This window comes from Galleria mellonella, unplaced genomic scaffold (assembly GCF_026898425.1).
Source record: "Galleria mellonella isolate WM207_F2 unplaced genomic scaffold, CSIRO_AGI_GalMel_v1 utg312, whole genome shotgun sequence".
Lineage (NCBI taxonomy): Eukaryota > Metazoa > Arthropoda > Insecta > Lepidoptera > Pyralidae > Galleria > Galleria mellonella.
In genome coordinates, this window is record NW_026442074.1 from 9,235,663 (window position 1) to 9,250,844 (window position 15,182).

The 15,182-nt window shown below is 33.0% G+C and overlaps 1 protein-coding gene across 1 annotated transcript in view; it reads right to left on the minus strand.

The window, feature by feature from the left end:
• The window catches only part of LOC113519132 (odorant receptor coreceptor), a 28,358-nt gene that overhangs the window by 12,075 nt on the left and 1,101 nt on the right, over positions 1-15,182 (minus strand). The window contains exons 2-5 of the mRNA XM_052895961.1: positions 14,615-14,714; positions 11,686-11,896; positions 2,792-2,928; positions 332-492 (exon numbers count right to left, since the gene is read on the minus strand). Coding sequence (XP_052751921.1) covers positions 332-492; positions 2,792-2,928; positions 11,686-11,896; positions 14,615-14,714 — 609 coding nt within the window. The remainder of the gene's footprint in view (positions 1-331; positions 493-2,791; positions 2,929-11,685; positions 11,897-14,614; positions 14,715-15,182) is intronic.

Below are 15,182 nucleotides of genomic sequence, written 5' to 3' on the forward strand. Positions count from 1 at the left end.
TAAACCGATTTGGAAAATTCTAACCTCTGTGTGGGTGCAGTCATATGTTTGTACAAAATAAAGTTTCTTTCTTTCTGTCAAGAGCTAAATGTTACAGTCGTGGTGATTAATGGGTGATAATGGAATGGTAAGACCACCTGCGCTATCTATACTGATGGATTCAACAAGAATCCATCCACGACCACGACCACGACAATTTACATAGGACACTACGTGAAGATCGACTTGTTAGGGAATATTGCTCGTGATGGGGCTGTTTGACTTCAGTACTAATAATCCATCCCCCCCCCTCCACCATCGTTGAGATTTTATCACATATATTTTTACTAACCTGTAAAGCGAAAGCTGCAATGTACATAGTCCCACTCATTGTATTAAATGGATACCAAGCTTTCAAAGGCAGCCTCGGGGCAGGCTCTGTCATAGTCTCGTTGGTTTCCTTATTCGCGATGAATCGAACCGATTCTCCGAAAAAGGTTAACGTAACCCAACCTGGAATACAACATATTATTATTTCAAAGTATCCAATGTGATGGGTTTTTTATACAACTTAGAATAGCGAACAAGCTGGCGGTTTCTTTTTTGTTGTATTTATTTACAACAGCGTTAATATAGAGCACCACTATCAGAGAACAGTGCCTATATATAATTGTGTACGTAAACATATCCCTCCACCTTGAGGGTAAGGATCAAAATGTCATCTTTAAAAAGAATAATATCATGTTCAAAATGTGCGTCGGTAATAAATAATAGTAATAATCGATTTATCAATCGACTGATCGATCGACTGGTCACTTGACTGGTCCACTGATTCATCGAATAATCAAACGACTTATCGATCGACTGATCAATCGACTGATCACAGAACCGATCCACTGATTTGTCGACTAATAGATCGACTGATTGATCGACTGATCACAAGACTGATCACCTGATTTGTCGACTAATAGATCGATTTATCGATCGACTGATCGCAGGACTGATCCATTGATTTGTCGACTTATCGATCGACTAATCGCAGGACTGATCCATATCGATTTCGATCGACTTACTGGTCGATCGACTAATCGCGGTTGACTGTTCGATCGACTGATCACTTGACTGGTCCACTGATTCATCGAATAATCGATCGACTGATCGCAGGACTGATCCACTGATTTGTCGACTTATCGATCGACTGATCACTTGACTGGTCCACTGATTCATCGAATAATCGAGCGACTTGTTGATCGACTGATCGCAGGACTGATCCATTGATTTGTCGACTTATCGATCGACTGATCGATCGACTGGTCACTTGACTGGTCCACTGATTCATCGACTAATCTAGCAACTTATCGGTCAACTGATAGATCGACTGATCACTTAACTGATCCACTGATTCAACGACTAGTCGATCGACTTATCGATCGACTGGTCACTTGACTGGTCCACTGATTATCGATCGACTCGACTGATTGATCGATTGTTTGCTTGCCCGCCTGCTCGCTGGCTCACTCGTTCGTTTGTTTAGTGTATAAACAAAATATAACATAATTAATTAATTTATTTATTATTTATTTATTCATTATTATTTATATATATTTAAGTCAATTAATCATAATTAATAATAATATTTCATAGTTTGAGAATTATTAGTAATGTAGTAGAATTATTAATTAATGAATTATAATGTAATGGCAGGATCTCAGTTTAGTTCAGTTTAACTGTTTCTTAAAAATAGCGATCCTAATAATCTTAACAAATTCAAACTTACTGTTCCAAATTATCGTTTAGAAAAAGTTAATAGGTCTTTTATAGGAATAGGCATTAAAAGTTAAAATAAGATACCGAAGGATATTTTGGATCTACCTTTTAATAAGTTTAAAACTGTTATTAAAAAACACTTATTGAACAAAGCCTATTACACATTAAACGATTGCTTGAATGACAAATGTGCATGGTGTTAGTCGATCATGCATAGGCTTTTAACGACCATGTAATTTTAGACATAGTACATTTAAATAAATACACATATTTAAATAGATTCACTGTCATATCTCACGCTTCAAACCGAAACACAGCCATGCAAACACAACTGCTTCACGGTAGAAATACGAATGGGGACAAAGGTGCCCAAGCGTTTTCTTGGACACCTTTGTCCCTTTTGTACAAAGTCTCCCTCTGGTAAATGAGGATGAAGTTAGGTTAGTTGGCCCATCCTTACAAATTAATCTAAAATGAATAACGATGGTTTCTAGAGGAGACCTCGTAGAAGTCGACTTGACAGAGCTGAGAATGTGGCCGTTTATGTCAGTAACGGGACCGCTAGTCCCCATTACTAACATTAACGTTTATGGTCAAGAAGTAAAAGATTTTATTTTATGCGTCGCCATTCCTAGGAACTGCGGTGTTATATCTTTGTACCCTGTAATTTTTAAGTTTTTTCTAATATTGTAAATGTGAATGTATGAATTTGATATAAGAGTACATGCACTATTTGGAATGGAGAAAGACATAGGCTACTGGTTACCATTGCCATGCAATGTTTCCCGTCTTTTTTTTATACAACTTAGAATGGCAAACAAGCTGACGGCCCACCTGATGGAAAGCGGTAACCGTCGCCTATAGACATGAGCAGTACCATGGACACAACAGAGTATACTGTTTCGCCCATGATACCCCCCCTGCGTTACCATTCCTGAGGACTCAGGTGTTATTCCTCTGTACCCAGTAAATTCACGCGAAGTTGAGAATTAAAACTAGTCATTTATAAAAAAAAGTAACTATGGCAAGTAAATGGAGTACTTACTAGCAACTGATAAGACTGTAACACCACAAATGCAGTACAGCAGCCTCCTCATTTTCGTGAGCGCGAGCTGGTGGTACCGAGCGTCTGACTCCGTGAACAGGGGATGACTATTCGACTGGTTCCATATTGCAAGGGTTCTGGTGTAAAGAATGAATAATAAATAAATATCATTTGACACGTTTTTTTTTTTAATGAGTGAAAATGAAATAGTGATCTCGCCTGCGCTGTCGTTATATTCTGGTGGGGCACAATTGAGGATGAATCAGGTCAGTTGGCCCAGCATGACAAATTCAATTATGGTTTCCAGGGGGAACGGTGTGGGGATCGACTAGATAGGGTCTATTAACAGTCATGGGGCAGGATAAGACCCCATTACAAACAATCACTATCACCCCTTCTAATTTGGCATGTTATATGTCGCCATTTAGACCCAATATTGGCAAAGTTTGCAATGAGCCACTGTCCTTTAAATAAATACTTATATATAGAATAAATATCACAGATAGCGCTCTATCTTGAGGCAACTATAAAGCATCAGAGACGCCGCATATTTTGGAATATGTGGCTGAGGCTTCAGGATAATTTTCAGTAAAAGTGATCCTTACACAACTTCGGTGGACCTTTCAACTTCAATTCCCTAGAAAAGCTAATGTCCTTGAAATATAGAAAAAAAGTGTTTTATAAAATACTTTCCAGGGCCATCGACTTTTCTGAATTCTCGAAACCGAAAAAAATCCTCGAAATTAAACAGTAATCGCATTTGCTCATAATCTTATATATAAAATTCTCGTGTCGCAGTGTTTGTTACCAAACTCCTTCGAAACGGCTTTACCAATTTTTATGAAATTTTGTGTGCATATCGGGTAGGTCTGAGAATCAGCCAACATCTATTTTTCGTACCCCTCAATGATAAGGGTGACCCATCCCTAATTTTTTTTTGACAAATTTTTTTTGTTTTTATTTTATTATGATTTAGCATTGAAAAATACATACAAATTCAAATTTTCACGCTTTTACGATGAATCCCTGTTGTTTAATCGCAATTTTTATATGCCGCAAAAGGGTTGCAAGATAACAATCGAATATAATAATTGTAGTACGATATATTTTCATATATAGTTTTAGAAATAATGTATATGGTAAAACAACGTTTACCGAGTTGGCTAGTACATTTATATAATTAATAATTTTTTTGTTGTAAACTTATATTTTGTTTGAAAAAGTAACAGTTGTATTTCTTGTTTGTTCTTTTCAACTAAAATAGTATTTCGAACTGGACGATAAACTTATAAAAATGACAATTTTAAATTGCTTATTATTAAGTTTACTTGAATAAAAATTATTTATTAATATTACAATACAATTTGTTTTTCTTTCTCTTCTTCACATTAAAGAAGGTTTACTCGCCCACATGGGCTTTAACTAAGTGTGGGAGAGGTTTCAGAGAAGGAAGATGTAATAGAAGACGAGGTAAGGAAATTTCTGGTAATATTGCAGGTATTTAAAAATTAACATACCTACTACCTTTTGTAGTGGGTATGTTTGATTAGTGTAAATATTTAGTGTTTGTAGGCTATTACTTCGAGTCTTTGGGATGATACCGGTGGAAGATAGAACAATGGGTACAATATGTACTGTATGGGCGTGCCATTGTGTTTTCACTGCTATTGCAAAATCCTGGTACTTCGCAAGTTTATCTGAGATAGATGAGAGATTATATGTATTAGGGATAGCGACATCTATAAGGTATATTGTGTTATTATTTTTTTGTGTTTGATATACGATCTATTGCAGTGTATCGTTTTTTCGGTAAATATAATCCTATTCCAGTAAAGCGTACACTTTTGATTCTGTAAAACAGTTTCGGGCTTGTATTTATGTATATTATTTATTGCACCTGTAAGTTTTTTATTTTGATGGGTGAAAATGGTATGGTAACTCCGCCTGCGCTAACGGGATACGCTGGCGGAGCACCAGTGAAAGGTGATAGATGAGAATGAAAACAGGCCAGTTAGCCCATCATGATGAATTCATTAGGAATTAACCATGATAGTTTCCAGGGGGAACCGCGAGGAGGTCGACCTGGTTGGGTATATTGCTAGCAATGGGATTCTCAGTCTCCATTACTAACAGTCCCTGTCCCTCCTGCACCTGCAAGTTACAAATAAAATAATGTACTTATAAATGTTGTGATCGTGTCTATGTTTGTAGTTCGTTTGCACAATACTTTTACAGGATCCAATTATATGCTGGATAGTTTCTGATGCACTATTGCAGTGTTTGCAGAAGTCGGTGATTTGGTTCAGATCTTTTATAATATATTACTATTATTATTATTACAATCCTCGTTTAGTGCGAGCATTGAACCTTTGCAAGGTGAGACGGTGTGTTAAATCGTTAAACAAATAAGATCTCATATTTATTTTATAGGCGATATATATATATTTTTTTTTTATTTTAATAAAATTACATTTTTTTTATATACAACTTAGAATGGCAAACAAGCTGACGGCCCACCTGATGGAAAATGGTAACCGTCGCCTATAGACATGAGCAGTACCATGTATTCTATAATGTATAAAATAATAATAAAATACATAATAAAAATTTAATCTCAAATTCGTCAAAAGTACCTATTCACTTTACTAATATACCAGTTATAAATATTATACCTGGAGAGATATTTAAGAAAAAATTATTTATGGTCTTAATAAGATCACTAGATGCCAAAACGAATTTTTTTAGAAATATCAATCTGTCTGTTTGTATGTTTGTTCTGGTATCATACTATAACTACTGTTCCAATTTGGATGCAGTTTTCACACTTATGTACAAAAGCTCTCTTATGGGGGAGGTTATGTTCAACAGTGGGCAGTTAACGGCTGATACAATAAATCTAAAACAAAACTCATCTGATACACAATTTTATTTGATCCTTCAGAGAATATTGAAAACTCGAAGTCGTTAGCAACGAAACCTTTGAAAGTGGGGTGGTGAAATTAAATATTCAATTTTGTATTAATATATTCAAAATGTTTCGACCCTCCTTTATGGGTCGAGGCTGAGACACGCAACGAAGACTGAATTTCTTTTATCAACCACTAGCTATATCCTGCGGCTACGCTCGTACTCGTATCTGGATATCTAACTGGTAGTTTCAGAGATTAACACGTTCGAAACGAACAAACTCTTTCTTTTTATGATATTTTTATAAATTACTGACCTAAATATCGACTCATTACCACTTTAGTGTCAATTAATACTAGGTTATAACAATGTTAAAAAGATATAATTCTAGACGTTGGGTGAAGAATTATATATACGTCTATACCTATTCATGATTAATGAAAACACTTAATAACAAAATACACTTTTCAATTTCAATAAATTTGATGATTTCCAGTTTTTTCAACCGACTTCGATAAAAACAAGGTTTTCAATTCGGTTGTAGGTATTTATTTTGTGTTTTTCACCGCATACTTCCGTCAGTTATTAACCGATTCGGAAAATTCTTTTTTTTATCTGAAAGGATATATTTATAGATTGGTCATATAGAAATTTTATCAAAATCGGCTTAGCAGTTTAGTTTTTAGAATAAAATAACTGGTTTGTCACATTTATGGGATACAGTCTTTAAATATTTATTTATTTAAACTTTATTCAACACAAAAATTACTAACATATAATTTATATTAAATAAAGATCTACAACAGGTTAGCTTAACTCTGTAAGAGTTCTCTTCCAGCAAACCCTTAGTGGAAAGAAGCATTAATTACCAATGGTCACTGTACTGTACGTACAATGCCAGGTGGTAATAATATAATAAGAGGTAGAAACAGTATAGTTGTTTCAATTAAAAAAATATTTTTTTTTATACAAAAAAAATTCATTAAATTTATATATATTTTATTTATAACTTCATAAACTCATACATGTATGGTCCAAAAGGCAGAATGAATGTTAAATACCTGTCAACCATAAAGAAAAATAAATTTATGAAATACTCATATTTATTTTATCTATTTGTTTTTATGTTATTTTTCATAAAAGTCTGCTCTTGTATTTTTATTCCTGAAAAATGATATCAAAATTCTTACTCTTTCGATTGTTCGGAAAAGTTTGTTTATTTTAAGTTACATATGCATGAGTTAGGGCCAATGTTGCTTTTTACTTTCAGCCTTATGGTTATGTTTACCTTTATTTACAGAATATATATATATATATATATATACACCCTCAAGGTGGCTTTACTGGAATTAGATATATGTATCTACATCCATTCATGAATAATATAATTGCAATATTTTTTTTTACGACATTTAACTAATATAATATATAATCAATAGAACTCTAATTATTATAATGTTATCTATCATCATCATCATCATGGAAAAGTGGCTGAATCATAGCTGCTCCAGACTATGGGGTCCCTATTAATCCTGAAACTAGTCGAGATTTCTTAACTAAATTACACGTAATTTAAACTGGTAGTTATTACATTAAAATATAAAGTGCATGTTTTACCACAAATTAAAATACAGTCTGACCTCTTTGTTATATGAAGTCACGTAAAACATAGAGATCTTTACTAATTGGATGAATAACCAAATTGATATGAATATAATCAAAACTTCTGCATCTAGAAATTATGAAAATTTTTGTAGACTAGAGTCTTTCACGCGTAAGTTAGCACTAAATAATATATTTTCAAAAAAAAAGTCATAGAAATAGGAACTATCTAAATTATTAAACACAGAAAGAGTCGTAGGAAACAACTAGTAGATACTAAATAATTACATAAATCGCAGTTCAACGACTCTGAGAAAAAAATATATATAATTAAGCTTTAGAGCAAATACAGAAAAAATTATGTAGACACTGAATCATTATTTACTCTAAGTCAAATCAGTGCTCTGTTAAGATAAAAGAAAATGGGGGCGTCGACGCCGAGAAAATTATTTTCTATTCAAGGGCCTTTGTATTCGCTTGTTAAATTAAAATTGTGTGGAAATGAATTTTCTTTGTAGCGACCCAACGCAATGGCGGGATTTTATTATTTTTGTTTATTTCTTCGGTGACATTCCAGCGACGTTTTTCAGACACTCTTGAAAGGTGATAAATTGTGAAAGCCGTTCATAAATATGTTATTGGAATAAAATATTACATTGAAAGATATTTAATATATTCAAATAAAAAAGAAACGTGCAATAATAACGTAAAAAAATAACAGAACATAAAATCGATGCGGGCGTAAATCCTGTGTTTGACATATACTCATTTTGGTTCAATTCAAAGGCCTTTTTTATGTAATAAGATACAATTGTAATTTTATAAATAGGTACTAACTGAAAAATATATTTTTACTTGTGTAAATTAATATAAAAAGTACCCTGTTTCGCTAATAGTCGTCACGTTTGGCAGGCGAGTTGGCAACCGCAGTTAGGCTTTGATAATATCTTAAGAGAGACGCTGCTGCCCATCCCACAATCATTAAGTTCCCTTAGTCGACTCTTACACATCTATGAGAAAGGAAGGGGTGACCCATTCCATACTAGGACCATACGGGGCATACTTGTGTGCCAGATTTTATTAATTTCCATTGAACCGTTTAAATGTAACTAGGCAACAAACATAATTATTTATAAACTTTAATACCTATATTAGTAAGTCATTTATTTATTTAAAAATTTATTGTACACACTGATTATACATAAATTATAAATAACATAACTCTAAAAGAGTTCTCTTCCAGCAAACCCAAAGTAGAAAGGAGCATCAATGTCAGCGGGGAGAGCGGTGTTACAATATTGTGACAATTTTCAAACAAAAGAATTAGACAAACTTATGTTTATACATAACTAATTACATTATATTTAATTGTATATATACACACATGCATTGACATATATATACCTACACATACAGGTAAATAAATATATGTTCATTAAGATAGAAAATGCTCTTTAAGTTTACTCCTAAAAATATTTAGTGATTAAGTTACATACATAGATTAAGTATAAGGTAGAATTTCTATATTAGTTAGGCCTTCTTAATATTTATTTTAATGTAGGTTTATGTCTATCTAAACTGAAATAATTCATTACGTCGAGTTGTTTAGAGAAATCTAGTTTCTGTACACATGCAATTAATTATGAAGTGTACCTTGAAACTAATGCAAACTGTGTGTCTATCATAAGAATATATATCTAGGTGGAAGTGGCTTTCTTGCGAATTCAATAATAAAATAAAAGAAGATACGTTGATGGCTCGCGTCCAACTCGCGTTCTTATAAGTCAAAACTTGCAAGCACAAGTTTTTTTTTATGCAACTATCAATAGCAAACAAGCTGACGGCCCACCTGATGGAAAGTGGTAACCGTCGCCTATAAACATGAGCAGTACCATAGACATAACAGAGTATATTGTTTCGCCCATGATACCCTCCATGCGTTGCCATTCCTGAGGACTCAGGTGTTATTCCTCTATACCATGTAAATTCAGTGTCATATCCCATCCTTCAAACTGAAACAGCCATGCGAACACAACTGTTTCACGGTAGAAACGCGAATGGAACAGAGTTGCCTAAGCATACGACTTTTATACAAAGTCTCCCTCTAGTAAAATCTTCCAATGAAACCGTGTGTTTTGCTCACTCACACCAATATCATGTAAAATACTTAAACGTGAATAAATTTGTGATAACCCTCTCAACCCATTCTGGGACTAAAAGGAATAAAGGTACATTTTAGGAACATTGCCACATTGACGAAGGAAAAGATATGTGTCACTTCTACCCAGTTTAGTTATTCTTATGTATCTACTGTAAAAGAGGAGTCATGTACATTGCTTCTATGTATGTGTACCAACACAGAATGGAACTTAAATCTTTAATATTTTTTTCCGAAAGCATTCTTTCAGTAAAACTCAACATTTTCCTAAAGAAATATAGGGTGATAAGTGTTAAAAAATTTCAGTCCATTCATACAAACGCGGTGTATCTAATCTACTATCCCATGTTTTTATAAAAAAAAAATATTTACTTGTACTATTGTACACCTTTATAAGAGTATTAAATTAACACTTTGAATATTTAAAAAAAAATTAATATTATACATGTATTCTGAATAAATACATTTTTTTTACCATAAAAATTCGATTATTTTTATATACTTACATTACCTGATATCGACACCAATTATAAACAACATCTGACTACCCCATTATTAATTATAGTTCTGAGCATATTTTTTATGGACTGATATTGATTAGTCTTTTTAATTTAATTGAATCCCCTAGTTTGTTCTAAACATAAATGTCAAGATTGAAATAATCTCGTATGTGTTTGAAAAAAAATTTAGCTGAGAGATTCTTAGTTAGTATATAAGTTAAAATGTAATATTTTTATTTATCTATGTATCTTACTTAATCTCTTAAAGAAGTATAAATAAGTTATGTAAATTAACTACATTACAAAAGGTATTTTTCACTTTACAAACTTTTAACGCTCTTTTTTTATTATTTTATTTTGTTTTATAATACATATAAAAGGAAGAAATTTATTTTATAAAATGTTAATACAGAATATTAGATAAAAAAAAAAATCTCTGAGCGAATATTTTGATGAAAGCTAATAGATATTTATATGCAAATCAGTAAATCATTATTCTTTATAAAAATGTTCTATACACACAAGATGTTCTTATTAAAACCCAGTACTGCATTCTGACCTGCTTTCATCCTCACCTATCATCCCTTATTGGTCGAACTATCGATATACACGGCTTCTATAGTCATCCATTAAAAGCCTATATTCCTTTAGTATTACAATAAGTATAATTTAGTATAACATACCCCTTCCCCTCCCATGGGTGTCATAAGAAACGAGACAATCTTTTTTTTGTTATTCAATAAGAACAGAGGGAGACTTTGTACAAAAGTCGATTGCTTGGGCACCTCTGTCCCACTCGTGTTTCAACCGTGAAACAGTTGTGTTTGCATGGCTGTGTTTCGGTTTGAAGGGTGGGATATGGCGTGAATTTACTGGGTACGGAGGAATAACACCCGAGTCCTCAGGAATGGCAACGCATAGGGGGTATCATGGGCGAAACAGTATACTCTGTTATGTCCATGATACTGCTCATGTCTATAGGCGACGGTTACCACTTTCCGTCAGGTGGGCCGTCAGCTTTTTTGCCATTCTAAGTCGTATAAAAAAAAGCAGAAACATTGAAAATGCCGTGTAGGTTCCAGCATAGAATAGACCATCCCTTCCTTTTACGTGGATATGGTAAGAGGTAACTAAGGAAATGTAATGGTAGAGGGATGGGCAGCAGCGTCCCTCTTAAAATATTATCAAAAGACAAACTGCGGTTGCCAACCCGCCTGTCAAACGTAGCAACTACCGGCAAACCCCTTCTTATGATAGAAGCTATATTCAGCAGTCGGCAGTTAATGACTGATACAATACTATTGTATTGTATCATTCAACGATTGGAAATTTGTTTAACTATTTTTGAAAATTGCTATATAATGTACAAATATGAACGCTCGTAAATACTTGTGAATACTAGCGACAAAAGAAAATTAAAAAAATATATATCTATCTATTTATATGTATTTACTTATATATATTTTTATTTATTTATTTATACATGTTGGTCTTTTCAATTGTAAAGACATTTTATTTATTTATTTTTAACTATAACATTTAAGTCGATTGGTACACATGTATGACTGTAACTACTAATGAACTGTCAGTTTTCTCATATTGGGTTTGCTGGAAGAAATCTCTATTGGAGATAAGCTCGCCTTTGTGCACTATTATGTTTGTTTTTACATTTTAATAACCTTTTCTGTACAATAAGAAAGAAAGAAAAAAAAAGATAAATACATTACCTGTAAAAACTCTTCGAGTTGAGAGCGAAGAAGAGCAATTTAATGACAGAATGAGCGAAGAAAAGTACAGTGATGGTGTTTGCAGTGAGCTCGTTGACTTCGTCGGAGTATTGTGCCATATTGATGGCCATACACACATAGTTGACCACGATCAAGACAGCGTGAACGCTGCTATAGACTTTGCGTAAAAGCATCGACATGCCAGAGTTATCTGCAAATGTAATTTGGCTTTAGTATCTTGAATAATTTAAGATTTTATTTCACTAATAACTAGTATGCAAATACTGTAGGATTCCATTTAATTGGGTACCTCTGTCACATTCGTATTTCAACCGTGAAGCATTTGTGTTTGCATGGCTGTGTTTCGATTTAAAGAGTGGGATATGGCGTGAATTTACTGGGTACAGAGGAAAAACACCTGAGTACTCAGGAATGGCAACGCATGAGAGGTATCATGGGCGAAACAGTATACTCTGTTATGTCCAGTGCACTGCTCTATAAGCGACGGTTACCACTTTTCGTCAGGTGGGCCGTTAGTTTGTTTGCCATTCTGAGTTGTATAAAAAAAATTTTAAAGATCCTAAATACTAGAACATATGCAACCAACTTCAAAAAAGAAGGTTCTCAATTCGGCCGTATTTTTCTAATGTTTGTTACCTCAAAACTCAGTTCTAATCTAATTTGGAAAATTCTCTTTTTATCTGAAAGGATATACTTACAGATTATTTTCGTAGGAATTTTATCAAAATGTTATTCAAAATAGTAGTTTTATTTTTAGACCAATATAAATTGGCTTTGCCATATTTGAAATAGACTTCGTAATCGTAATCAGCAGAACGTGTTATTTTGATTTAAAAACTTAACGACTGTATCGATTTTGATAAAATTTCTATATATATTTCGCTATAACATAAAATGAAAATTTTAAATTTAGAAATAGGTTTATAGAAATAGCGCCTCAGAATCGACTCCATTATTGTCTCAATACCCTCGTATTACTAAAAACTATTCCATTGTATTAACTTTCCTAATAGTTCTTGTCACAGTAATAGTTCTTGTTCTATTTTCGACCCGAAAAACAAGCCAATAACATGTATTTTAGCTAAATTGAAACACATCCTCGAACAAATCCCATTTCTGTTGGCAAAATGTTACGGTACACGAATATTCAAGCGGCCGTGTGTATATTTAATGAAATCTGAAGGAGAACGATTCTGCCTAAAAGAGGGACTTGTGAAACAATGTTTCCTTGCCCATCTACTGATTTCAACATGCAATCTTACTAATATAATAAAATTGCAAATAAACAACTTTTTTTTTTTATACAACTTAGAATGGCAAACAAGCTGACGGCCCACCTGATGGAACGTGGTAACCGTCGCTTATAGACATGAGCAGTACCATGGACTTAACAGAGTATACTGTTTCGCGTTGCATTCCTGAGGACTCAGGTGTTATTCCTCAGTACACAGTAAATTCACGCCATATCTCACCCTTCAAACCGAAACACAGCCATGCAAACACAACTGCTTCACGGTTGAAACACGAATGGGACAGAAGTACCTAAGCAATCGACTTTTCTACAAAAGTGAACTCTCCCTCTGGTGAAATGGGAGATATTTAAGAAAAAATATATAGAAAGATAGATAGATACTCTTTATTGTTTCCTCCAAAAGATTACAATAATACACTTATTATAAATATAAACAATTACAAAAAATAATCTCAATGAGATAACAATAGGCAATAACGATAACAAGAAACAATATATAAGGGGTATTAATAAAAAGCCAAGAAATGATTTTTGGAAATCGTGTCTTTTTGTCTCTATGTTTGTTTCAGCAACATTGTCGTTTTGTGTAAAAAAACGACTACACTAAATTGGATGCGATTTTCACAGTTGTATTCTTAAAAGTCTAACTTAAAAACTAGAGTATGCTTTATTTTAATACGTCTCCTAGAAGTGATGTATTGGTATTTCTACTGATTAAAATGACACGTACGAAGTAGCGGGTCAAAAGCTTGTTTTTAATCGAAATATTATTTTCTATTGAGAGTTACGTGAAATTAATCGACTATTCGATTCTAAATTGCAAAGTTAGATTAAATAATTTAATAAGAAACCTTCGTGACTAAATGCTTTACTGTAATTGTTTATTTTTATAATAAGTGCACTGCTGTAATCTTTTGGAGGAAACAATATAGAGTATCTATCTATCTATCTACTGTCGTGACTAAATGCTTTATAGATCGCAAAGGTAGTAAATTCGAATCTGTTACTAAAATCTTTGTGTACCAATTAAATTTGTGACTCACTCCCCGGTGATGGAAAACACAGGTAACAAGCCAGATTGACGACATATGAAAGATGCTATGGGCATCACAGTATATTCTGTGTGTGTTTACAATTGACGGTCACCACTTTCCACGAGGTGCACCGCTTGTTTGCTATTCTAAATATCATTTATACATAAATTGTGGTAAGATCACCCCTTGCTATGTTTTATCAACCGACTTCAAAAAAGGAAGTTCTCAAGTCAGTGGTATTTTTTATATCTATATGTTCAGCCATACACATTAGAATAAAAAAATTACATGACACGCCCACATTTAATCAAATGTCAAGTATTAAGTTCAGCACAATGATAATAATCAATAAATATCTCTACCCCATTAGGGGTTATAATGGTGGATATATTTATTTTTATAATATAAAAAATTATAAACTTTAAGCTTTAAGTATCACATAAAAAGAATGACTTTAATAGTGATTAAAAAAATATTACGAAACTGACAAAGAAGTATCAATAGCAAAAATAAACCAAAAACGGTTCAAAATTGGAGTAAATATTGAATAACAATCCTACAAGTATTACAGACCAGTTGAGAATTTAATTCTTTTAAAAACAGCTTAATTATTAAAACTTACCTGAATGGTAGTTGAACAAAAAATGTCCGGCTGCCTGCATCAACTTGATATTTGGCATCAAATCGGTCACAAGACCTTGCGTTTTCACTTTGGTCATCATCTGATAAATAATAAAACCCCATTAATTACAAATAATTACGGTAAACGCATTATTTTAATTTGAAAGAATATATATGCTTTATTACACTTGTAAGTTACATATAAAATAATGTATTTATAAATGTTGTGAACAAGGGTGGACTTATCTCTGACAGAGATCTCTTCCAGTCAACCCAACACAGTGAGAAAGTATTTCGTTAGCGGGCAGCTGAAGTGCTACAACTATTAATACAATAATTTGCACCTAGAAAAGATTTTATCTACTAGTGTAAAACAAATTTGTTTAAAGTGTCAAATTGGTTTAAATTTCTATTCTGTTTTAAATACTCTTTAAGTCACTGTTCATGTCTATAAGCAACGATTAAAATTTTCTATCAGGTAGGCCGTCAGCATGTTTACCATTCTAAGTTGCATAAATATATTTTTTTTATACCATGACAATTTTTAATTTCGAGGTGCTTTTAAAGTA